The 25,820-nt window shown below is 47.4% G+C and overlaps 2 protein-coding genes across 3 annotated transcripts in view; one reads left to right on the top strand and one right to left on the bottom strand.

Moving 5' to 3' along the window:
* SCAF4 (SR-related CTD associated factor 4) overlaps positions 1-20,358 on the top strand; it is a 31,005-nt gene extending 10,647 nt beyond the window's left edge. The window contains exons 5-21 of one of the 2 annotated variants that reach the window (XM_042037996.1): positions 689-824; positions 3,112-3,251; positions 3,780-3,956; positions 4,173-4,273; positions 4,769-4,816; positions 5,941-6,049; positions 6,381-6,548; positions 7,138-7,223; positions 7,995-8,185; positions 9,134-9,234; positions 10,233-10,346; positions 11,044-11,200; positions 12,012-12,166; positions 12,944-13,106; positions 13,213-13,293; positions 13,376-13,564; positions 19,195-20,358. In XM_042037996.1, coding sequence (XP_041893930.1) covers positions 689-824; positions 3,112-3,251; positions 3,780-3,956; positions 4,173-4,273; positions 4,769-4,816; positions 5,941-6,049; positions 6,381-6,548; positions 7,138-7,223; positions 7,995-8,185; positions 9,134-9,234; positions 10,233-10,346; positions 11,044-11,200; positions 12,012-12,166; positions 12,944-13,106; positions 13,213-13,293; positions 13,376-13,564; positions 19,195-20,030 — 2,952 coding nt within the window. In that variant the 3' untranslated portion in view covers positions 20,031-20,358. The remainder of the gene's footprint in view (positions 1-688; positions 825-3,111; positions 3,252-3,779; positions 3,957-4,172; positions 4,274-4,768; positions 4,817-5,940; positions 6,050-6,380; positions 6,549-7,137; positions 7,224-7,994; positions 8,186-9,133; positions 9,235-10,232; positions 10,347-11,043; positions 11,201-12,011; positions 12,167-12,943; positions 13,107-13,212; positions 13,294-13,375; positions 13,565-19,194) is intronic. The other variant, XM_042037997.1, reaches the window with a different exon arrangement.
* Positions 20,359-22,201: 1,843 nt separating this feature from the next.
* Positions 22,202-25,669, bottom strand: SOD1 (superoxide dismutase 1). The gene is made up of 5 exons (XM_042037999.1): positions 25,541-25,669; positions 25,008-25,101; positions 24,548-24,617; positions 23,030-23,144; positions 22,202-22,695 (listed from the first exon to the last, which is right to left on the bottom strand). Exons 1-5 carry the CDS (start codon positions 25,613-25,615, stop codon positions 22,585-22,587), a joined length of 465 nt encoding a protein of 154 aa, XP_041893933.1. The 5' UTR covers positions 25,616-25,669; the 3' UTR covers positions 22,202-22,584.
* Between the last annotated feature and the right edge of the window lie 151 nt (positions 25,670-25,820).

Raw genomic sequence — 25,820 nt, 5'->3', positions numbered from 1 at the left:
ACTGAGACATTTTTGTTTTAATGCTGGGCTAAAGAAGGAAAGGCCGATTTCCAGCTTGTTCCTGGAAGCTGCATTGTTCTTCATGTCAAAAAAAAGAAATGAGCTTAAAATAACAGCTGACAATCAGAGATTCTAAATTAATCTTTCTGCAGTGATCAGTGAGGATGTTTCTCACTTGCTTTCCTCATCTTTTGGATAATGATGGAGATGCAGTTTCTGGCCTCAACACAGAATTGATTGGGTTAGGAGTAATACCAAGCGAGGATCCCTCAATCTGACTGCAGAGTGTTGTGGTAGCATTTTCTGGTCTAATTGTCCCTCTTCATGAAGGCTTTCCAGCTCATCTTCATTTTCTCTTTTTGGTCACATGGGTTGGTTGTTTCATCCCTTTGTGACCATCTGTGAAGACACGGGGCTGAAATGATGTCCTGGATTGTACATCACACCTGCATTTCTGACTGGCCAGAATAGTTTTAGGGAAATGTCACAGATTGCTTGGGCAGGGAAGTAAGTCAGCAGTTTTTATTTTTGCCAGTTCGAAGGTGTTGCTGGCCTCTGTCATGACACAGGGTTTGTTAAATTGGTGTGATTGTGTCATGTGCTGTTCAAACCTTCTCTGCATACAGAAGATAAAATGGTGACTTAAGGAAGCTGCATTCAGCATTGGTGCTTCCTTTTGTTTCAACAGAGTAAAATAGTTCGTGTCCTGAACCTTTGGCAGAAAAATGGAGTATTCAAAATTGAAATAATTCAACCTCTCTTGGATATGGCAGCAGGAACTAGTGCCACTGCACCCATGGCAGAGAATGCTACTAACAATGAAGGTAGGAATGACATTTTACCTTCTGCTCTCAAAGGGCAAGTGGCAATAGCTTGTTTCTTTCAGCACCAAGTGCCTGCTCTTAGTTCCAGCAGTGACATAGCAATAAATTCAGCTTTGTCACAATGGGCAGCCAAACTCATTTTAAATAAATGCTGATACTGTACTTCAGAAATTATCGGCATGCGAATACTGACTTGGGAAATACCTGAAATGTTTATCGTGTATATGCATGTGTACATATGTATGTGCACACTTACAGGTGACTTCAGTGTCCCCTCTTAGATACTATGTTCTTCTTTTGCTGTGAAATATTTTTATGTCATTTCTGAATTTTATAATTCTGATGTTATTTTTTAATGCCAGAATCCAGGTAAGTAGGTGGGATCTTGGGTATTAAAGAGCTTCATCTTCCTTTGAGTCAAGTTAGTAGCTGAAAGCAGCAGCTGTCAGCGTCTCAGTGTGCAGCCCTGCAAGTCTTGAAGTGGTGTTTCACGTCCAGGTTCTCAGACAGAACGCTTGTGCCTGGGATTTTGCACGGGCTGCTGGCTGAGAAGCACTGACCTGCAGAGCACAGCAGTGCCAGCCTGCCCACAGTGCCTGCACTGACCTATTTAGTGCCACAGAAAAGCTGGGAGTGAGGTTACGGGGAATATGCATTCCACAATTCCCTCTTTCTCCGGAGGGCTGCTTTTTGGCTCTGCACTCCGTGTTCCACACTGAGCTTTGGTAACCTCCTTATTTACTGTGCTCATGGAGTAGGACTGGGAAAAGGGAATGGAGGGAGTGAGGTGTGGTGAGAGACAGCAAAACAGCGATGCACAGCAGCACCAGTGAAATCATCTCCAGCTGTGTTCAGCGAAGTGTATCCCATTAAGGGTTTTATAAACCTGGCAGGGGCAGGGAATGCCTTGGCATCCAAGCCTGGGGGCAGAGTGGTGCCTGTACAATTGAATTTTGGGACAGGTGAGGGGCACTGCCTGTCCAGCTTTCTCTCTCCTCACTGGGGGTGAACAGGCTGGCTGCCTTCTGCAGAGATTTTCAGTGCAATTATTCAGATGCACCAGAGGGGATCATTTGGCCCTGAAATAAATATGCTAATGAATAATAATAAATACATTAATGCATTATGTGAAGTAGAGTCTGTTTATCCCATAAAGACAGAGAGAAATGCAAATTTTCTCCCTTGAGCAAGCAGATATCCTTCTGAATATATACAGGAAATAATTTGGGAGTTACTTTGTATTTAAAAACAACACATACCTTTTTGCTTTATTTTTATGTTGCATTTCACTTCTGGGAAAGTATTATTCAACACATTTGCCTGTGCTTTTGCTGCCAGTCAACACTGAAGTTATTTGAAGTGCAAACAGAGGAATGGCTTTAAAGGAGTTGCTATTGCAAGGCAAACATGTTTGCTTAGTGTTTCAAACTAAATATTTCTATCTGTGGAGCTTTTTTTAACTCACTCCTTGGACAGCTTCATTATGTCCACTAACACAGATTTGCTAAAGAATAGTTACTTACAGTATGTAGGAATTGATGGGATTATTGCTAATTTATGTGGTACTGGCAAGATGTTTATTAATAAAGGTGTTGTAATGTAAGGCAAAGAGAATGGGAACACTAATAGTATGTCTTAAATTGTGATCTCAGTTTTGCAAAGCTCAGTGGAAATGGGAGTCTTTTCCTGGAAAAATGAGTAAATACCACTTTCCTGGTGGGAGGCTTTATCCATCAGCTGCAGGTGTGGCTTGTGCACGTGCAAAAGAGACACATGAACAAACTTTATCAAAGAAGACTACCTGTGAAGTAATCCTTAAAAACCTTTAATTATTGCTAGACTTCTCAGCAGAAGTTCAGTTACTGGTGGAAAATACTGAGAGAAACTCAGCTGCTTTTCCCATGAGCCATGAGATGGTTGATTTGGATCAGTCATGCGAAAGGATGAGCCCAGATCTGTGGAAGCAGAACCACCACACTGAGGGTATTGAAGCTCATTGGCTAATGCTGTTTGAGTGAGAGCTTTTCTAAACCTGCACAGCTACAAATGTGGAGCTGGGAGCTAAAATTCTGTGTGGGACCAGCTTTTTTGTCTTAGTGCATCCCAAGTGCAGGTGTGAGCAGTGACCAGAGCAGTTCATAGCAGCATGAACAGAATATGCAGCTGGGGTGGTGTAAGTAGGTCCTTTTGGGTTAAATAGGGGGTTGCAGCCGGGCACTTGCTGTGAGGAGCAAGAGGAATGTTCTGGAGTCATGCAACCCTTTCTGTGTTCCTGGGAAACCCTCAGGTTCGCCGCCCCCTCCGGCCAAGGTTCCCTCGGAGCCCCCTCAAGTGACTGCGAACTCAGTGCCCAGCGTGCCGCAGCTGCCCAGTTCTGATGCCTTTGCAGCTGTAGCCCAGTTGTTCCAGACAACACAAGGACAACAGGTAACCTGCTTATGGATTCCCTTTAGCTCCAGTCTCTGTGTGAAATGAGGGAGGAAATGGTGGAATTGATAGCCTGGATTTGAAGCAGAAGAGCTTCCCTAAGGTCTTCAGTGGAAGACTTGTAGGAGTTAAAGTATTTAAATTCTTCCATCCAGTAATTTTGATATTTGATGATACTCAGTTATATGTTCCTAAATAATTGGTTATGAATTGATGCAGTAACAGGGTTTTCCAGCACAGGTGGAATATCTGGAAGAAAATGGGGAATTTTATTGTTCAGTCCACTTAAATGTTTGCAGTGTTGAAGGGCCTGAACGCTGCAATGTTGGGATCTACTGAATTTTGCCACCAGCGTATTTAAAAAGGGACTCTTGGTCTTGGTGTAAATGCTCCACGGTTCAGTCAGGTTGTTGGTGTGTTCGTCCCCTGCCACAGCCTGTATTGACATAAAATCTATCTCCTACAGCTCTTTCAATACTTGGTGTTTATATGAGAACGTACACGTAATACTGTCTTACGTTTCTGTAGCTCCAGCAAATCCTGCAGACCTTCCAACAGCCTCAGAAGCCCCAGTCACCGGTCATAGACAACACTGTGATGGCTCAGGTTCAAGCTATTACTGCTCAGCTGAAAACCACAGCAGCACAGCCCCCAGAGCAGAAAGCTGCTTTCACAGCACCTGAGCAGAAAACATCATTTGACAAAGTAAGTCTTGGTTTGCATTTTCTGAAGCTGAAGAACACTGGTTTTGGACAGTTTTTATTTTGTATCGGAATACAGATTTCTATTTTTCCCCAATTCTAATCTTGTCTTTAGCTTCAGAGCTTACATATGTTGTAAGACTTATGATAATAAAGATATTTTGGCTGCCAGTTGTGTAAGATACAGAAAAAATAGTTGTCCCAATGTGATTTCTTTCAGAAGTTGCTAGATCGGTTTGACTATGATGATGAACCAGAAGCAGTGGAAGATTCAAAGAAAGAAGATTCAGCTCCTTCCCCTTCAGTGTCTCAGCCGGCTTTGTAAGTTCTGTGTCATAATAAAACTAAGGAATCTTTGTCCTAAGACATTTTTAGGTTAGAAAGTAGATGAAAATTCCAAGTTAGTTCAGTGTTTAACTGCTACAGTCCAAATTTAAAACACTGTCAACAGTTTTTGGTGGGGTGATTTTTGTGTCTTGTTACTTTGGTGATCTGGTGTAGATCTGTGTTGCCTCATAGATGGAGGACTGTGTTTTGTAGAGAAAAGCTCAGTTTTGGTTACAAGATGAGTTCCGTGTTTTTACTGTACAACTGAGTGTGTCAGGGCATCACTGGATCACTTTACTGGCTGGGGAAAAGCTGCTATTCCAAACATTGTGGTAGTTTTAAGTATTCAAGAAGGGAAAATTGGCTTTACAGCTTTATGTTGGCAAACATTCAGTCCCCACTCAAGCAAGCTCAGACTCCCGTTTCCCTTTTGCTATGCATTATGATAAAGTCTGGAATGACATGACCACATCCCAGTTTTTTCCACAGGACCTCTCTCTCATTCAGTGCACAGGCTGGATGGTGCTCAATGCCGGGGTTAGTCCGTATTTCTTTTTTCCCTGCTTCAGTATGTGGCCCCATGTCTTACTCTCTGTATCTGCATCTAAACCCTGCTCTCAAAACCAGAACCACTAACTCTGTCATCAGCTTTCTGACTGTGTCTCTCACCTTGAGCACTTTATGTCCACAAGTAGTAGTTCATTTAAGTGCCTTTGAAGGAAATTGCTAGTATTTGCCTTAGAATACAGATGGAACTCTGGAGTACAGAAAGATGAGGTAGCTCAAACATAACCACCGCTTGTGTCTGCCCAGCTGGAGGCTTGTGGGCATGTGTATGTTCTGTTGGTAGTACTTCAGAGCCTCTGTCCGTAGTACCTCACAGCTGTGCAAGATGTCCCTGAGGGTGGGATTCCAGTGTTCCCAATCTGGGCATGCAAGCTGAGTAATTCTCTCTATAAAATACTGATATGTCCAGAATCTTCTCAGAATTGTCTTTGAACGCTGCAAAGTTCCATTTTCCGTCACCATGAAATTCCTTTATCCCCCTGACATCCTGCTGAGTTTCTTGCACAGGCTGCATCCTGCAAGCAGGTCCTGTTACCTGCGCAGACCTCCAGAATTCCCTGAGCACTGTCCATTCTGTGTGTTGAATCAGGAAGCGATGGGCATCGCTGTGATCCTCACGTGATACACACCCCCTTCTCCTCTGCCCTATTTCCTCCCGAACCAAAGTATTTTCTTACAGCAGAAGTACAGCCAGTTTCTTTTCCTTGAGGAGAAAAGCATTGCTTCTTTTGTTCCCACAAGAGGAACCGCGAAGGAAGAGAATTAGCCTAAGGCAGAAAAGCTTCCTGAAATGTTTCTGTAGGCTGAGATCTTTAGCAAGCTCATATAAGTACGGGGGGAGAGAGGCTCTAACCTTTCTGTAGCATCTCTTCAAATGTGAAAGGACTACTCTTTGAGTGGAGGAAAGATGAGGAACCCACTCTTTCTTCCTTTGCTTTTTTTTTTTTTTTGTTGGAAATGGGATCATAGTAAAGATAATTGTTCTGTCTGAAGTAACAGCAAGAATGTGTAAATGTGTATAGAAATCTGTAAAATAAAGACAACAAAATCTGTGCATCTACTGACTTGTCTTACCAAAATATTCGTGGTTTTAGTGGGTTTCCAGGAGAAGGCATGCAACAGCCAGTATTTCCTCAGCTCCCAAATATGGATCCTTTTCAGCAGCGGATGATGGGAATGCAGCAGGATCCGATGCGGCACCAGGTAACTCCAGGTTTTTCCCTTGTCCCCCTGTTGTGTTTTCTATCCTTTGCTGTTTTCTTTGGTGCAGAAGTAAGGAAGTGGTTTTCCTGTTGGTGAAGAGTGAATGTGCTTAGCCCTCCATCTTGCCAAAGAAACGTATTTTTGTTGTCTGTCCTAGTCAGGCTTTGAAGGACAAGATTGTTACTTCTACACCCTAATGCTTGGCCTGCTTCATCTTTCCCCCTTTTGTTGAGACTTTTGAGCAGACATAAAACTTTACTTGAGCCAGCTGGGAAAGCAAATGTGATTTCTTCTCCTAGCTGGAATTCTATGTGTTTTTCCTTCTCCCAAGGTGCCGCTCCCTCCTAATGGGCAAATGCCAGGTTTTGGTCTCCTGCCTACCCCTCAGTTCCCACCCATGGCTCAGCCAGTGATGCCTCCAGCAGCACCAGTGCAGCCGACTTTCCAGTCTCCTTTCCCAGTCCAGGCTGAACCACACCTGCAGAAACCCCACCAGCAGGTGAGCAGCCGTTACAGTGAACAAACCGACTTAAATGCTCTCGTACGTGTCTTTCGCGAATGCGTGCGGATTGTCCTGAGCAGAAATGTCAGGATGACCAGGACACGGCCGGCTACGAGGCTGGCTCTGCTGGGAAGACAGTTGGATAGCTCCAGGACTTAACCCCGTTCCTGTCTCCAGTGTACTTCAGGCTTCTGAAAAGTTGCGGTAGGCCTCACTTTGCCTGGGATTTTGATGATGGAGCAGGATTCACTGACTGATCTTAAGGAATAAAATCATATTCTGTGGAGATGATGCAGGTGGTGCTGAAATAGGGTAAAATGTGGAAAAGCAATAATTAGCAAATTGAAAATGAGAATTGTGTAAATTATTTCCGTGATGTCTTTTCAGTGGCTGTATTAAGTACATGCAATACTGGACCTTCTCCCTGTTAGCGACCACAGAGTGAAGCTTTTGAGTCACGTTACTCCTTAATTTCACACATTTGAATATTCAGTGTATTTTTAGTGCTGTTAATTTAGTCTGAGCATAAGAAGAAATAAAATGCTTGTGCTGCTCGCCCATAACGCCAGTCAACTTTGTGTTTTAGGATATGGAAGTGGAACAGCCGCCCATTCAGGAGGGAAAACGGCATGTTTCTGACAGTAGGAAATCAAGATCTAGATCTGCATCAAGGTAAATGAGTGAAAGTTCTTTTAGCGCAGGAAAGAAAAGCAGATTAGCAACTCTAAGATATATGAATCTGTGAAAGTCATCTCCCTTCCAGGGAAAAATTGGTGTCTGTGCAGTTCTCTCTTAATGGGAGAGAGTAACTTCCATGCCTGTCAGTCCAGAGTAAATTTTAGGGAGGCAGAATGTGATAGTGAATTTTGCCTGTGCTCTAAAAACACTTTCCTTATGAAAACATTTGTGATCTGCGTGCTGTGGGACTTTGTGTGTCACATCCCAGCTGACCGAGCAGATCTGGCTCCTCTCTCCACTTAGTTGCAAGTCTTCCTCCTTGCGGAGTTCCACATGATTTCTCTGAAGGCTTACAAGGTCTTCCACACCTGGAGCGGTTTAGAACTTGAACAAGATGTAAAATACGATTTCAGTGGCAGAATTTATTTATAATCTCCTTTTTAGCCATTTTTTGTAAAAGCACTAAATATTTTCCTCGTTGATGCAGGTGTAACTTCTTCTGTGTTGAAGTGGACACAGTTTTGGTGGTCAGCTTCAAGACAAACTTAATGGATGATGAGAAATTGGAAAGGAATCAGCTGTTCAGCTGAACTGCACCAATAAGCTACCGCAGCAATTTACTGTAGTTCTAAATGCCTGTGAATGAGCTTGGATTGATTTATTCCTTTATGGACAGAGCTCTTCGGGTATTTAAGCAGTTAACTGAGGTGGTGTGTCAGTGCCGGGGTGACAAGCACTGACCATCCGTGGCTCTGGTCTCAACAGGTCCCCCAAGAGGAGACGCTCGCGGTCGGGCTCGCGCTCGCGGCGCTCGCGTCACCGCCGCTCCCGGTCGCGCTCCCGGGACCGGCGCCGGCACTCGCCCAAGTCCCGCTCCCAGGAGCGGCGCGAGCGCGAGCGGGAGAGGGAGCGCCGCTCCAAAGGCCTCCCCCAGATCAAGTCAGAGACTGTCAGTGGTGAGTCTGCTCCCTTCGTGGTTGTGTAACTCTGTGTGTTCCAGTAATGCCATTTTCTGGGTGATAGTTTCAAAGGTTTTGTGTTCCTTGGATATAATGCTACTTGTTGTGGTTTCCGAGGCTCATCCAAACAGAATAGAAATTAACAGCCTTGTGATTCCTGGTAGGAATTTCACCGCACTTCCTGTACTTCCTTTACTCATAACAGACAGTTTAGCATTTTTGGAGTATCTCCAAGTTGGAAATATCTTGGCTGTAAAATGAGAAAAGGAAATACTGAAACCCCATGTTCTTATTTTCCTTCCTTTGAGACATATAAGGTAAAGTAGATTGAACAAAAAGAATTTGAGTTAATTGTAGATCAATACAGTTTTTCTAAGTATTCAGTCTTGTGTGTCTCTCCAACCTGAAGGGGAGCTTTGACCTGGAAAACACACAGGCTAATGTTTGGATTTCTGAAATAATCCTGGCTTTGCCAGTGTTTATAGACCAAACATAGTAGTTGTCTTCTGAATATTCCTTGGGAGTGTGGAGTCTTCTCCAAGGTCATCAAGTGCAATAAAAACATTCTTTCTTATATACAAGAGACAAAAACCTGAGCTATTTAATGAGCCAAGACCTGGTGAATGAGAGTCCCAGGGGTGTAAAGGCCTGCGGAGCCCTGGTAGCTGTTCAGTGGAAGCTACCTGGCAGTGCTGTGAGATGTGCTGCTTTCCCAGAGTCTGTGACATTGGCTGTCAAAGTTTGCAGTTCTGTATCTCTCAGCTGGAAAATCTGGATGAGTATTAAACGTTGCTGCAGTCATCTGCAGCCAGTGGGATGCCTTGAGCTCCTTCCCTGGTTACTACCCTGAATTTAGCATGGGCTGAGATAAGTGTTGGTTATCTGTCCTGTAAGGAGCTTGTGTCAGTAATGGCTCTGGCAACCTGTGCTAACTCCTGGTTGTAGTTTGCAGTACCACACTCTGGGTAGGACAGCTTGACAAAAGGACAACGCAGCAGGATGTGGGAAGTCTCTTGGAGGAGTTTGGCCCCATTGAGTCGATCAATGTGAGTATAAGGGGTGCAGTGAAAGCCGCTTTGATGTGCTTGGGTGCAGAACATCTCTGCAGGCTTCTGTGAGGCAGAGTTATTTCTGACACACTCCAAAGAGTTGGGCTCTTGTTTCCTGTATGTTGTGCTTTCAGTATGTACACTCAATTCATGTGGCTGAGTTACACACAAACAAGAGGGAAGCTGCTTTGGTTTCCTGCAATATAAAAATGCTCCTGAGGTAATACAGAAGATTATCCCATTTTCATAAAAATCCTGCTTTCTCTGGAGAACAAGGAATGGCAAGTGAGGAGGTGGCTGCAGAATTACATCCCATGCTTCTGAGTTCTTTGGCTGCTTCATTTTATTTGATTATAGGAATGTGGACTCTCAGCTGGTGTTCTTGCTGCTCTTCTGTCATTTTAGCCATAAACACGGGGAACGATTGTTTTATTTTGCTGTATTTAAGGATATTTTATATATAAATTATAGCTGTTCCGGTAACTTCAAAAATTTCATTCATTCAAACAAACGAAAAGAAGTGCCTAGTTTTCTTCCTATTCCCAAATTTTGTAAAACAGCATAGGAATTTTTTCCTCACATTAATTACAAGTAAAAATTATTCCGAATCTGGAGCTAGAACTGAATGTGAAGGTGCAGCTGGCAGAATGAAGGGGGATACTAGTGTGCATTCCAACAAAGTAACTAATTGCCAGACCTTAGAATTTACATGAACACTATTGTTCAGCAATTTGAAAGGATTAAATATGCAAAAATCAGCTGTATTTTAGAGTTGTGGAAGTTTTCAGAAGTTGTGGAAGTTTTAGTTCACTAGAAATGTGTATTTCCAGAAGATAGGGGCTTTCTTAGCCTCTTAAACCAACATCCCCCTCCATACTTCCATAGCCCCTTTTGGAACACCCGCTGATGTCCCATTTTGCGGTAACTGAGCATTTGTGTGTTGTTCACTGGTTTGTTACTTGCAAAATGAGCTTTTTCCCTTAAACCCCACCCAGATGATACCGCCCAGAGGATGTGCCTACATTGTCATGGTGCACAGACAAGATGCCAACAGAGCCCTCCAGAAACTGAGCCGAGGCAACTTCAAAGTCAACCAGAAATCCATCAAGGTACTGCTTGGAAAATGTCAGGCTTTCCAAAGCTGCTGTAACTACTGTCATCCTGTCTCGTCTGTGCTGGGCTTTGGGGGGTTGCAGACGTGTATGTGTTCTGGAGATGGTATTCTGTAAAATTCTGAAAAAATACGGGAGTGAACCGGTTTTTGAGAATTGCTGTTCCTGGTCTGTAGTGGGATTTTCAGTGGAACTTGTATCAGTTTCCTTGAAAGATTGCCAGTAATTGTCTGTTTAATCAGCAGAAATGGTGTTCTTTTGCTCGTTACAGGGGACTGGCACTGTGTGTTTCTTGTTGCCAGTTATTTGTCTCATAACAGAGTTTCATTGCATCTGATAACCCTAAAAGAGTACTAATAAATAAGGAAGTATGCATCAATTAGTAAACTTCTTCCTTCTGTAGAATGTCATATTAGTGTGACACTGTCCTCCAAAGGGAAATGGAATTAACTGTAGCGGCTGGGGAACATCAGAGGAAGCTGGCTTTATACATTTTTACAAATGGTGTGCAAGAGTCAAGCCAAGGAATAGGAACTAAGTCTGCCTTAAAAAAAAACTTAAGTTCAGAGTTTTGTAGCTGTTTCTCTTGTGCTTTTTGCTTTTTACCCTCAAATGCTGTTTTGTGCGAATGAAATATTAAATCCATTAAAATGGAAACATTTTGCTGACCACTGTTATTTTCACATCCCCCAAGATTGCCTGGGCTCTGAATAAAGGAATAAAGCCAGACTACAAGCAGTATTGGGATGTAGAATTGGGTGTGACTTACATACCATGGGACAAAGTCAAACCTGAAGATCTTGAAAGCTTCTGTGAAGGAGGAATGTTGGACAATGAGACCCTTAGCCCAGGTACAGTGTTACTGCATGTTCAGTTCTGTTACTGGACCTTCATTTCAGGGTTTGGCCATTTCTGTCCAGTTTGCCCAGTTAGCTGGTGATTCTTGTATATATGCTCTAATTGTAGCATCTCTTCATGCTGAACACACAAAAATCAGTTCAACGTGTGTGTTTTAAATGGAAGTGTAACACATGATGGACATAATGTCGGTGTGTTCCAGTCCTCTCAGTGCTTTTCTCTTTCCCAAAGTGCCCCCTCACTGATCCCTCTTTGTGCTTAGCTGGCTTTTCCCAGGAAGTTCTGACAGACAAAAGGAGCTGGATTTCTTCTGTAAATTAAATTTAAAGCTATATTTGATGTTTCTCTTATTTGCTGCAATTCTTTATAGTTGTATTCTCCTTTCCTTTGTTTTGGACTTGAAGATGTTGGGTTTTTTAGAAATGAGTTCTCAAATTAGTGAAAAAGCTGCTGCCTTCGTGCCCGAGAGCAATAGAATGCACCTGTTGGAAAGCTTGTCCCACAAAGCCTTACAGTTTTTGTCACAGATAATGTAGCAGAGTCCTGGGCATGTGTAAACACTGTCAGTGCAAAGGATTGTTAAACAACTATGGAAAGGAACAATTTTATTTGCTGTTTCAGATTTTGCTGTGTTTAAATGAATTTGGAATTTTTATTGTCAGAAATCTGTATCGATGCATCTTAGCTCTGTGCTGCTTATTATCCGAGTATTTTCAATTAGGTCATTTTTGTAAATGTGACCAAGCATGTTTTGCGTAGCACTGCTTGTCTGACCCATGTCTGTTGGGATCTTGTTTTGGACAGAGTGGAAGGGAATTCCCAAGAAGTCTGAGAATGAAGTGGCTCAGAATGGAGGCGCAGAAGCTGCACACAATGAACCAGTGTCACCTATTCCCAAAGCTTTACCTGTCCCAATTCCTGTTCCCATGCCTGCACCAATAACAGTACCTCCTCCACAGGTCAGAGTTGTTCCACATAAATAAACAAGATCTCACTTAAAGTAATAATTCAGGGAGGGGGGGAAATGCCATGAATGGTAACTCCGTTCTCTCAGTCACAGAGAAATCCCTGCAGTAGAATGTTTGTTAGAGAGGGCCGAATTGCATCTTCAGGTTTTGTGATTGGCTTTTTTTTATTATTTGTTTTACTAATTAATTTTCCTCTAAAAGCTTTTCTTATTGACAGATGCTCCACTACTTTTATATCAATAGTTTCTTGTCAATATTAAAGTAGTAGAATCCCTTGAATCAGAGCTTATTTAAATTCGGAGCTTGATATAAATCAGAATTAAAGAAAAAGGAAACACGAGTCACTCTAATGTGCAGACTCAGGTAGTGAGAAAGAGACAAGCAGAGGTTTTTAATTGTCCTGAAGTTGTGAGTATTCCAGTGGATCCTGTATGGAAATCCATGCTGGTGGATGGAAATGAATCCCAGGCACTGTGTGAGGGGTATGTGGAGGTGAGTTACTGACATGCACTAGTACCCATTTAGCACAGAGGAGAATTTTTCTCTTTCAAAGAAGTTACAAAGGCAGACGGGACTGGTGTTGGTATTTTCAGTGATGGGAGAGAGCTAATTAGATCTTTTGTGCAAGTCCCCCCCCCCTTGTTGCAGAGGAATTTGAGGTCGCTGAGGTGTCCTGGTGGAGCTGGACAAAGGCAGAGGTCCCCAGCAGGACAGAGAATCATTTGGGCGCTCTTGGGGTAACCCATCTTTCCCCTTCCTTTTTCCTAGGTTCCACCCCATCCATCAGGGCCTCCCGTGGTTGGTGCACTCCAGCCCCCTGCTTTCACAGCACCTTTAGGAATCCCCCCTCCTGGATTTGCCCCCGGGGTGCCGCCACCACCGCCGCCTCCGTTCCTCCGGCCCGGCTTCAACCCGCTGCATTTACCTCCAGGTTTGTGGGGCTGCGCCAGCCCGGGCTCTGCTGGGCCCGGAGCTGCACCAGCTGCACGGGGTGCTGGGCCACGGGGGCACTCAGGGCTCTCCTGTGCTTTTTGTAGGATTCCTTCCTCCCGGGCCACCGCCTCCCATAACTCCTCCGGTCTCTGTCCCGCACACTCCGGCAGTGAACATCCCAAACTGTAAGTGTTGGGCCCTGTGGAAGGCAGGGATCCTGCAGGAATTGCTGGATGGTGTTCAATGTGTCCTTGCCTTATTCCTCAGCTACAGCAACTGGTGGGAATGAGGACACTACAAAGGAGTCGAACGTAGGAAATCCCATCCCGACAGTAGTTTCTGGAGGCAGAGGGAATGCTGAAAGTACCGACACTTCCAAAATCTATGGCACTGTTCCACCTCCTGTAGCACCTACCAATGTCCCTGCTCCCGTCACCCAGGCTGTTCCACTCCTTGGTAAGTTCCTCTTGGGTAAGTTCTGCACTTCATTGTTCCCTACATATAAAATACCATTTTGACTTGGCTACTGACTCCAGGGCAAAGGGAAGCACATTTTTCTCAACTTGCTGAAATTTCTGTCCTACTGTTGGCTTTGAAATCAGTTTTAGAGGCTTAGTTTTGCAGAGAAGGAGCAGTCAATAATTTTTATTATTGAAGATCTGTTTTCTGAAGAAACAAAGCCATAATGTGTAAGTTACAAACTCAAATGCTGTCCCACTTTTAACAAGTGAAGGTTTATATAGTGTAGAAAATGAACTTACAGCAGCACATCTGTATGACATAGTGACCAGGTTTTAGACTCAACTATTACATATATAAAATTAACATGCAGAGAAACTATTTTTGTGCGGTTTTGAAATCTCTGAGGATGGGGTACATTCTTTTTATGTAAGAAATAAATCATTTTAATAAAATAGAAAACCAAACCCTTTTATTCAGCCCTGCGGTAGGACAGGTTTTGAAACCTTTGTAAGAATATATTATTTAAATATTAGCAAATGGCTTTTTGACTAGCAAACCCAAGTTAATTGGGGGTAGGTTGTATAAATTACTTTTCCTAATACGACACAGACTTGGTCAGATTTTGACAGGGAGTGTGAACTGCCCCAGAGCTCTGCTAAATGTTTATTTTATGATGGCTTTGGATGGGCCAGTGTCAAGAATTTACTCAAAGACACTTGTTACCTACAAATTTTAGTGAGATTACTGCATTTATGGGATTTTAGGTCTCTAAATGAGAGCGTAAGAAATGAATGAAAAAGCTAATTCTGTGTTAGTGGGGTTCTGCCCAGAACTTTACAGTGATCACGGAAGAAAACCAAAGATTTGTCTCCCTGAGAGGTCACTGCTCTATTGGATGTGAGGGCTGAATTTTCCATCCATGACTAATGATTTATGTATCCTTCATGTTGAAAACTTGACAGAGACCCTTTTCAAAACAGAGAAAAGCTTAAGAAACTCTGTGTTGACACCATGGAGCCAGGGAATTTTGTTAGGAGTTGCAGAAATTCACACCTTCCCGCTGAACGACACTTTCTGTAAAGGTAGCACAGTATTGCCAGAGTTTTGGAGTTTCACAGGACTGTCTTGGACAGCATAACCTGAACTTCATATTCCAGGCCTTTGGAATGTATGAGGTTCCTCTGCCCTTTGCTGTGTGTCTGCACACATAACGAAAAGGTTTTAGAAAATGAAGACTGAACTAAGTTAGACACCCAGATCAGTTCCTTGGCCAGCAGCTGCCTTGTATTCTTAAAAATACAAGGAAGCTGAATGTGAGAAAGTTGGAAATCAAGAACTACCCTTTGCTTTTGTTAACTCGTTCACTGAGGATTTGAGGCAGATAAAGTTCTCCATGTGGTCAGAGTGACTTCTGTCAGTGAGGGCAGGGGTTTTGAGCTCACAGAGCAGTCCTGGAGTAATGGCTGAGATCCGTGTGTTTGCCTAAGCAGTAGCATCTGATGTTGGGGAGTGTCTAATTTCAAGAAGTTATTTATAATTAAAGAGCTATCTAAAACCCGTCCTGAACATTCTGGAGTTGCAGGGCACTGTTCAATCTGATAAAAGAGACAGGAAAAGCAGAAGACACAGATTATAATATTTTATGCGATTAAAGATTAATGCAATTAAAAGGTTAATATCAGTTGTTGTGGCTTTCAGCAGGTTAGCACAAATTAAACTTCTCAAAAGCACTTTGAGTCACTCATGCACTGGGTGTAGCTGTGCATGTGGGAGGCCAGAGAGTGTCCTGGGAAGGATGAGGAAATGTGCTCCGGGTACTTGGGCAGGATGGGAGAGCTCCTGCAGCAGGCTGGACTCAAGGGATGAAAATTGCTGGGACGAGGTTGTGGGAGAGATCCAAACTTCTTCTGGCCTGGGAACACTTCCTGCAATCCCTACGGAACACAGGAGCTCTTTGATAACTTCTGTAACTTCAAAAAATGCTGCTTCTCTCTCTGGGTTCAGCTTTTCTGTGGAAGACGTGTTACAAAGTAATTCTGAACGGATTATTGTAACATTTCATACCCTTTCATAAGTACTGTCTCAACTCCACTGATTTCCTTTGTGGCTCCACTGTAATTCCTTCATCCCTTCCAACCAGGACGTGGTTGTGCTTCAGAGGAGTGATGCCTCTTGGACATTGGGTCTGGATTTTTGGGTTTTTTTTCTAAAGCCCACCCTCAGGCTGTTGTGATTTAGTTGTGCCCTTGACCTCACTCTCTGCTGTTACACCTTGTTGTTGTTCATGGGAACAGGACAGTCCAGGCTGTGATGGCTCAATGAGTGTGTGCCCAGGGAATTTAAAATGATCTGCAGAGCAGGTATTTGTAGGCTCCTTTGACGTGTGCCCGCTGCAAGAAATGACAGCCTTTAAATCCTTTGGGATTGGCCAGTGTGTTCCCAGCACTGAGCAAATGCTGTAACTCAGGCCAATAATAAACTGCAGATGCTGTATTTGGAATATTCAGATTCTGTGATGTATTATCCTGATGAAATACACCCTATAGCAGTTGTAGGTTCTGATCCTAGTGCTCTTTTTAGCCAAATTCTTACAAGGATCATAACAGGTAACCAAAGTTTAGTTATTCTGGAGTTCCCATCGAACTTGGCATTCACTTCCCGGTACTGCAAGCTCAGTTATTCTTCTTTGCTCCCCTGGCAGTTTGTTCTGAAGTGATTTCTGTAGTCTGCATTAAATCATAAAACACAAATGCAGCATTCTCTGAGCCCCTCAGACTGTGACTGTCACAAAATGTTGGGATTTTTGGCAAGTTATTTCAGCTGTGACTCCATACTTAGGCCCTTTTGTTTAGGCTTCTTTCTTTAGTCTTGACCTGGTCTGAAAGATCCTGTATCAAACTCCAGCAAAAATCCACCAGACTTAAAACATGGTCCCTCTCTCAAGAATTCCCTGGCAGTATTTAACGTTCTAGCTGTAGGATGCCACATTCCCCGCTGGAGAACATGCAGAATGTTGTAGAGCAGCAGCTTCAAACTGGAGTGAAAACCTTATGCTGTTGTGCTGGATCCATGAGCTTTTGGCTTGTTCTGTGTGTTTCCGTGAGGTTTGTGTGCTGGGACAGACAGAAACCACAGAGCTTCACCTGCTGGGAAGTGACGTAAGGGGTTGTGAGTTACTGTAACTGCTTACTGAGCAGAGTTTGTGTAAAAGTAAATCAGGTGTGTCAGCACTGGTGACATGGGAATTATCCCAAGGGAATGTGGGCTTTGTCCAGCTGGGAGAGATGATGATCAGCTCTGGATCACAGTGACATGGAAATCTGGCTTCATACCTAATTTATCAAAGCAGTAAGGACAACTCCTGTGCCCTCTCTGGACAGAAGAGACTTGAGGCCAGCCAGAGCACTTGGGCTGTGTCGTAGGAGTCAAGTGATGAAATTTGGGACACTTTGGCGTGTGATGGTTGCTCCTCCGAAACCAGTAAAATCTGTTGTGAAGGCAAGGTGTGGTTTTGCACATTGGGACAGAGGAGCAGGTGTCAGGAGTGAGGGAACCGGCTCCAGTTGGAGAAGCTGGGTCAGGAAATCACCTCAGGCTTTCTCCTGGAGCTCAGGGAGTTCTTACCCAGTTACTCCAAAGTCAGGTACTTCCTAAACCAACAGAGGGCTTTAACTTGCCCCAGACATGGTGTGTCTGTACCATGAATTTCCCTGGGCATTTTCAGTAAACTGGGATGTGTTTCTGGACAGCTCTGTAAGTTTTTAATTGGTGCCTGATTTGTCAGCAGAGTGAGGAAACTCCAGTAGTTCTTCTACAGTTGCTTTAGCCTCAGCATTGAAGGAGGTTGATATTTAAATTTAAATAAAGAGTGTGCAGCTCTCTGGCCGATGCAGTTCAGAATGAAGGAGTTCCAGGTACCATTATGTCGCTTCAGTGCTGCAGTTTGAGTAGAAATAAGGCTGAGAAATTAAATGACTTGTACTTAGTAAATGTGAAACTTCTCTCACAAACCTCATGTTCATGCTCTTGAAACCCACATCTGCTCTGCTGCTTCTAAGCAGAAGCATAGGCTTAACTTCTTCAGCTCTGTAGTTCTCAGTTACTCAATTCTGTCTTGTTTTAATCTTCTGAGGAAAATTAAAAGGTGTTTGTAGCTACAAGAATGTCCCCAAACCTCAAAATCCTGGGAGACATCATTAACTACGTGTCTTGTGTTGTAAAATCTGTACTTCTGTCATAGGGCGAGTTTAAACTGGCTCATGACAGACCTGGTTATTGACCAGGAGGGGGAAAGGCTCTGCATTTCAGAGGCAGGAAGGGGGAAGACTTGCTGTTGGTACTGGACCATTTCTCTCCAAGAGTGTGACCCATGGAGCTGTGTCTGACTGCTTGGAGGGGGAAGGGGAGAGGATAGCACAGACTGGAAGATGCCACACAAGTCTTCTCGCTGGCAAAACACCATTTCCTTCCAATATGAATTTATTTAAAGAGCACTCAGGTGAAAAGGTTTCTGTCAAAGATGTCCCTAAAAGTCAGTGGTGCGGCGAGCAGGCAGCACAGAAGGCTCGGCTCTGTCTGGGGGACAAATGCCGAAGCCGAAGCCGGAGGAGGGAGGGAGAGAGGGACACCACGGCAGCTGAGGGGGAAATGGTGTGGCTGCTCATAAAGCTGCACCCACGTGCAGTTTTCACTGGTGGCACTAATTCCAGCGTGAATTTCCACAGTGTTTCCCATTCTGGTTTTACCCAGGCAGGGGCTGTGTTTCCAGGGCAGGAGGTGCTGGTGAGCAGGAGCAGATGGGAGCAGTGTGAGGGCTCTAGGAACACCGGACAGTGTTCCTGGTTCAGACTGAGGAGGCACCTGCCCAGGGATGGGAAGGCCTGAGCTGGAGCTCAGAATTCCTCCTTCCTTCTGGCTCGTGTTGGTGTCTGGGAGCTTCGGGTTGAGCTTTATCTGACAGTGTGGTGGAGAGGGAGTTTTTTCCTCCTATGAAGAGTGTGGGAATAAAACTGGAAAGTAGTTGGTGCTTGGATATGTGCTATAAAGGATGAGACACTACTAAAAAAAATAGAATCCAGGAATGACCTGTTGTGTTTCCTTTTAGTTTACAGGGCGAGGTTTATTCTAATGAAATGAATCTTTGTTGTGTCCCTTTTCTTTGGGATGGCAAATGGAGCTGTGCTCCAGCCGTATTCCAGCCTCCTCTCTGCTGCCTCTGTGCGTGAGCCTCTTGCTGATGCCCTGCGGCTCTGGGGTGTTCAGCTGCTGTTTGTAGCAGAGGGAAATGTTTCAATCTGGCAGGAGGGGGCGAGGTATTTTTGCCTGGAAGCAAAACAGCTGCAGAGGGCTGAGGGGGCGCCCTGACCTGCACAAGGGCAAAGGCTCTCTGCGAAGGAAGCCTCTGGGATCAGGGATGAGTTGCTGCCCTGGGCACGGTCATTGCTGCCAGCAGCACACAAAGGGGTGTTTGCGGCTGCTGCTGCCGGGGCAGTGCGTGGAGAGCACAGGAAGCTCCGCTCCAAGCTCCGGGGTGCTGTTTTCCCGGGCTCAGTGCAGGTTGGGTTTGAAGTTACGCGTGTTCCCCTCCTGCCAGCTTCTGACTGTCCCTTGTGTGTTCCTTGCAGGCACCCAGGGCGTGGCCCCGCCGCCGCCCGCGCCCGTGGTGGGGCTGCAGACTCCGTCCACGGGGCTGCTGGGCGCCCGGCCCGGGCTGATCCCGCTGCAGCGCCCGCCTGGGATGCCGCCGCCGCCGCTGCCGCGCTTCCCGATGATGCCCCCGCGCCACATGCCCCCGCACATGATGCACAGAGGGCCCCCGCCGGGCCCCGGCGGCTTTGGAATGCCTCCCCCGCACGGAATGAAAACCCCCTTCCCTCCTCCCGGCCACTTCGTGCGGCCCGGGGGTGGCCCGGGCAGCGGCGGGCCCAGCGGCCCTGAGGAGAACAGGGACGGGCGGCAGTTCAGGAACGACAGGCAGTTCACGCCCAACAGAGACCAGGAGCGGTTCGGGAGGAGATCCTTTGGGAACCGGGTAGAGAACGACCGGGAGCGCTACGGCAGCCGCGACGACCGGGAGCACGAGCGGCTGGGCAGCCGCGACAGGCGAGACTGGGGACGCCGCAGCCCCGAGCGCGACAGGCACAGGGACTCGGAGGACAGGAACAGGCGCTCCAGCGGCCACCGAGACAGGGAGAGGGATTCCAGGGATCGGGAGTCTCGTAGAGACAAGGAAGAAACCCGCGGCAAGGAAAAGCCAGAGGTGACAGACAGGGCAGAAAGCGACAAAAACCACGAGCCCCACAGCAGCAAAGCGGAGGGCGCGGAACTTGTTTCAGAACTCGCTGCAGGAGACGCTGAACCCGCAGGTGTGAAACCTGCACCGGAGTCAGCACCCGAGGCTACCTCATCCCTGGAACAGGCGGACAAGGACACGGGCTCCGTGGTGGAGGCGCCGCGCTAGGGCTGCAGCCCGGCTTGGAGTGTCGAGCTTTAGTTGTACAGTGCTGTAAATCCGCTTCCGCCCCTGCGCCCCCGACGCCGGGGCACTGTGAGCAATTTGATTGCTTCCCTTCTATTTAAAATAGCCACAACATAACATAAAATACTGAAGAGATGATTAAAATATTACCCATTTTTGCTGTAACTTTTTTAAAGTTTTGACTTTAAAAAGTTTACGAATCAGAAGTAGAAGTGCTTTCTATTTTTTTTTTAATTTAAGAAAAGGTAACGGTGAAAGCTCCTCAAAACAATAGGGATGTGTTTTTAATAAACTCTATTTTCGTAACAAACTTTTAACGTGTGCTATTCTTCCTACGCTGCACTGAAGTGGAAAAGGAGTGTTCAACAGCCTAAAGTTGGAACTGTTAACGCTGTACTGGAGTCTAAATTAGACTGGTTTGGTTCTGTTTGTTAAAGGAAATCTATCTGTTTGTGTAGCGATTCACAGAAGTGAATTTTTATTTGTAACAGTCCTCTGGAGTTTTAGATTGCTGCATTTTAATGAGCTACTTGACCACCCCGGGTAAAAGTTAGTTTTAAGATGTTAATTGCAGAGTTAACTGTTTCAGTGTTTGCAATGCAATCCATTCTTTGCTTAATTTTTTTTCCTCCCCCCCGCCCCCGGTTCCGTGGTTCCCGTTGCCCTTAATTTGCCTTTTTTTTTACAAAGTGACCCCTTCAGGCAATGACCGTCTGCTCTGATGTTACCAAGTGTTGCTGGGCTGGACAGCACCCGCTCCACCGCTTTTGTACTCGCTGGGAAGTGAGACCTCGGAGACACCACAATTCCAGCCTGGCTCTCGAGGCGAGGCTGGGACAAGGACAAGGACTTGGCCCTTCCTCCATGGAGATGGGGCTGCTCCTGCAGGAACACTGGCCCCTCCTCACCCTGCCAGAGGTAGGTTGTGCCCCGCTGGGCTGGGGACAAGAGGGCAGCTCCTGGTGTTCCTAGCATTGTGCCACCTCCTCTCCAGAGCCACTTCTGTGTCCTGCCACCTGTGACGAGGGCAGGTGCAGTTTCTCCGTGGCCAATCCCCAGGGCAGGGACAGTTTTGGAAGTCCTGCCCGCCACACACAGCTCGGCCGTGGCTCAGAGCCCCCTTAGCTGCAGCAGCACAGGGGCAGACTTGTATGAATCCTGTGCATATTCCGTGTTTTTTTTTTTTTCTCCTTGCTGTAGGTGTGTTCTACCTTTAAAGTTGGGGATTTTCCCCCAAGGGAAGGGCAGCTGTTTCCTTACATCAGTCCTTTTTCACAGCTGCCCTGCGGCAGAAGGAATTGTCTCGGGGTGGGAGAGCCACTGTGGAGCTCTGGACTGGGGAGAGGACACCTATTTTTATGTTCTTGCAATAGCAGAATAAAGAGAGAAAGAACCTGTTTACAGATTGTAGTGAACTCAACTTCCATGTGTTAAAACTTGTGTCCTCACTGGTTGTTTCCTGCCAGGCCCAGGGGACATCCCCTTGTCCCACAGATTGAGGTTTGAGCCTCGGGAAAAGCTGCTCCAGCTCTGTAAGGTGGGTTTATTTCACTGAGAGCACCTCCTTGAAGAGCTGGAGACAAGAATGAGAGACACAAGGCTGCTCTGTTCACACAACTCCCACCCCTATTCTCTGCCTCAGTAGGGATTTGAAAGCAGAGCCTGGAAAACTGCGGAACAATTCCTTACCACCTTCTGCAGCAGTGGCAGCCCGCTGGAAGAGGCACAGGGCGGTGAAGACTCACACAGAGGTCTGGCAGCAGCAGGGAACGTAAGTTCAAAGTATCTTTACAGTATTCCTGCTCTACTGCCCAGTTCCCTTAGTAGTGTGCCTCGGTTGAATGGGGCTACCTAGAACTACAGCCTGCTACTTTTGTGAATATCCTTAAGTACGGAAGAAAGGAACATGGATACATGCCCTCATTAGAATGACTCATTTTCTCCATTAAGAGAGACCCTGAAATCTGTTCCAAAAGGACACACCAGAACAGGATGGAGGCTGGCACTGGCACATCAGTGGTCACGCCTGGGATACTGCCTGGAACAACTTGCTGGATGCAATTTAACCACCCCCCTGCTGAAGCCCAGGCACCCTTTCCCAGCAGGGGCAGGTTTGGGGTGATTCCCTGGTCACAGACAGCCAGAACCAGGAGTATCTGCCCAGAACATTTATTACACAAGTTTGAAGCCTACAGATGCTGCACCTTCCCCAGGATGAAGCCCTGACACACCTGGGGGCTGCTGCTCTTTGCCAGAGCGCGTGGGACTCATCCGGGGTCTGGGACAGGAGCACTACTCACATCTTCCCTCCGACAGCAGGGAGTGACACGGAATGGTGACAGCAGGAGCGTGAGCAGAGACCACAGAGCCGTTCCGTCAGGGACACTTTAATTGAATGTACATCATACAAAACTCTGTCAAGTCTCCAGCGTGTCAGTGCTGCTCGGGATGCAGAGGAGCAGGAGATTAATGACAATCTTGAGCTTGCACGAGGAAGGGCAAGAGCAGCAATGGAAGAGCACTGCAGGTACCACACTTAGCTCTTGGCAATCCCAATCACTCCACAGGCCAAGCGGGGCCCTGCGTTTCCAGTTAACTTGCTCTCGTTATCTCCCCCTCTGCCCAGGTCATCCCGCTTCTCATGCACCTGGAAGAGAATTGAAGGGAGCTTCAGTGATACTGCTCTGGATCCTGTCATCTCTGCCCCTGGTAGCAGCAGCAGCACCAGACTAATTACACAATGCCCAACTGATATCCATGCTAAGAACTTCCAACTGGACCTCTCTGAGAGATGAGCTGCCTCCAGCAGCTCCAGGGCCATGCAGGCACCCACAGCTGGCAGGGGCAGAGTCAGAGAGGGCTGGCAGGGACTTGGGGCTCACGGCAGTGAAGTGCCACACTAAGACACAGAGGGATCTCTGTGCATCCCCAGCAACAGCAAATCCCCTCTCCCTGCTCTGGAGTTTCCCAAGGCCACTCACCACCATGGTACGGCCAATGATGCAGTGTGGTCCAGAGAGGGAAATGACGGGATCCTGGATCTCCACTTCGGCCACGCCTCCTTTGGCAGTCACATTGCCCAGGTCTCCCACGTGCCTGCATAAAAACACAGAAAATTCACAAGAGTGGCCTGGACTGAAAGCTCTTCCAAGGGAATGCTGGGACTTCATGTTACAACATAACAAAGGCTCCCAAATCCAGTGGAACAACCTTTCTGGTGGAACACTGCTACTGTTCCCAGAGCTTTTGCTGTCCATGACAGCTCTGCTATTCCCCAGGCAGCTGCAAGCTTTTGGTTTAAGGAGGATTAGGAAAAGCAGTTTGTCAGGCAACAGGTCAAAGGCAATGCAGGAACTGCTCAGTTCCAGCCAGTACCAGGGATGATTATTCCGGTTTGGCATTGCCCCATCACTTGGCACCTGGCTCTCCCACACAGCTTCTATCAGAGCTACATCTCTGCTAAGGCTTCCCTGGAGAACTGAGCCTCCAGCAGTGGAGTTTTCACAGGACTTCTGGACATTCCAGTGTGTTGTGTCTCCTGCACACCTGCCCCAAGCACAGCATTCCCTCAAAATGCAGCTGATCCAGTTCTGTCAGGCTCCTCTATCCAGATCCAGAACCTGGAACATCGACACATCCCTGCTGGCTGACCAGCCCAGCCAGCCCAGGGCTGACCACTGGCTTCTTACACAGCACAAATTCCTTATTTTTAACCAAGTCCTATAAAACTGGGTTAATGGCAGCTTTCCCTTAAGGAATTTGCTTGATTTACGCTTCCAGGAAGCTTCACTCTAATTGTTTCTATATACCGATAAAAGCAGCATCCACTTCTTGCACCCCCCCCTAAGGAATTCCCCTGCCCACAGCCACCTGAGCAGGCACGATGCAGCAGGTGCAGGATCTGCCAAGCCTCCAGCAGCCACAACGTCCATGCACTCCCAACCTTTAGCCCCGAGCAGTGGCTGCCAGGGCCCCGACACACATTTCATGCTGTGTCATGCAGGAGCTGGCCCGCAGCCAGCTCTGCCCGGCCTGTGGCTCAGGTGGGATTTGTCAGCCTCACGACGAGCACTCACGGACACCAACGTGGGCATTCCAAGGCTGATCCCGATGCCAGGCTGGTCCCTGTGCAAGGCCAGGCTGCCTGAGCCCTGCTCCCAGCTCCACTCCCCACACCCAGCACGCAGAGCCACAGGACTTCCTCTGGCACCCACCCAAGGGAACTGGGCTGTGAGAACTGCTCCCATGGAAGAGCCCAGTCTCACATCCCACTGAAGCAGAGATATCCAGCATGAGCATCAGGCCCTCGCTGTCCCCTCCTCCCAAGCCATGACAAAGCCAGGAGCATGCCCAGGAGGATACTTCACACCACACTCTCAGAGAAACAAACTGCTGGAGTTACCGAAGTGTGGCTAAGTGACCTCGGGAACCCTGCAGGAATTACCGGGGTTTTTCTGGCACGTCCCAAGCCCTCAGCAGTGTCCGTGCCCTGGACTCACCTCTCGGCATCGCTGGGCCCCCCGTGCTGCTTCCGCTCCGGGTTGAAGTGGGGGCCAGCACTGGTGCACCCTGGAACACAGCACAGCATCAAAGCAGGATCCCAGGATCAACCTGCTGCTCCCACACCGCTCCCGGCAGCAGCAAACAGCTCCTCTCCTGTTCCGTGCCCTGCTAATCCCCCGGAGATAAATCACCTACTACAGACTTAGAAGTCCCACGCTCAGCCAGCAGCTTTATTTCATAACGCTGGGTTATCCAAGCGTTCAGGTAAGTGCTTACCACCAGCCTCAACATGCTCAGAGTACTATCCAGGGAGCAATTCCTCGGGAAATGTCTCAATCTCCTCACACAGATTTGCAGCCGTGAGACCCAAGCTGCTGCTGCATCACCACGAGCAGCTCTTTGGAGCTGAGCAGCCACTTCTCAGCCGTGACCCGAGGGCCTGGAGGGACATCTTACCATTGGTGTTGTCACCGAACTCATGGACGTGGAAGCCGTGCTCCCCATCGGCCAATCCAGTGATTTTCCCAGTGACTTTCACCGGTCCAGTACCCTTCAAAGGAGAGAATTTATCACCACAAGCACTTTGGCATTACACGGCTCCGTGTCAAACGAAGGTGACAGAAAGCACTGGAGGCCGCGCCACAAGCCCACAACATCGTCCAGAATGTTTGTGTTCGTTTAAGCCCCTCAAACACACTCCTTCCCCTGTTTTATCACTAAGCGCAAGGAGTACCCGTTATCTGGCGGCGCCTTCCAGAAAGATCCCGTACTTTCACGGGGGAGTGCGAGTGACGCCGCGGCTCCTTAGGCGACTACGAGAGACGGCGCAGCTCCAGAGGGCCGCAGCCATTTAGATCCGCAGCGCCCTCGAGCTGAGCCCGCCCCGGTTCCTCCCGCCGCACCGGCCACGGGGAGAAGGATGAAGAGGGAGACCCGGGGGGCTTCGCACCCGCCGGCGGTGGGTCTCGGCGCCGCGATCATGCCCTCACCTGCTGCTCGAAGTGGATGACGCCCTCCACAGCCCCCTCGCCCCGCATCACGCACACGGCCCGCACCGTCGCCATCTTGTCCCCGCCCGGCCCGCAGCACCCGCGGACTGCGGGCACGCCCCGCCCCCGCTCCTCTTATATAGGGCAGGCGGCCGGCGGCGCGCGCGGCCCGGCCAATCGCGGCGGGGGGAGGCGGGGGCGGCGCGGCCGAGCGGCGGCGCGCGGCGCCCCCTGGTGGCGGGAGGGGAGAGGTGAGGGAGCGGGACCGGGAGCGGGGCGG

Source organism: Corvus kubaryi, unplaced genomic scaffold (genome assembly GCF_017639235.1).
Source record: "Corvus kubaryi isolate FWS band 111438036 unplaced genomic scaffold, C.kubaryi_AGA036_p1.0 37391, whole genome shotgun sequence".
Taxonomy (NCBI): Eukaryota; Metazoa; Chordata; class Aves; order Passeriformes; family Corvidae; genus Corvus; species Corvus kubaryi.
This window is presented reverse-complemented; position numbering and strand designations above follow the sequence as displayed.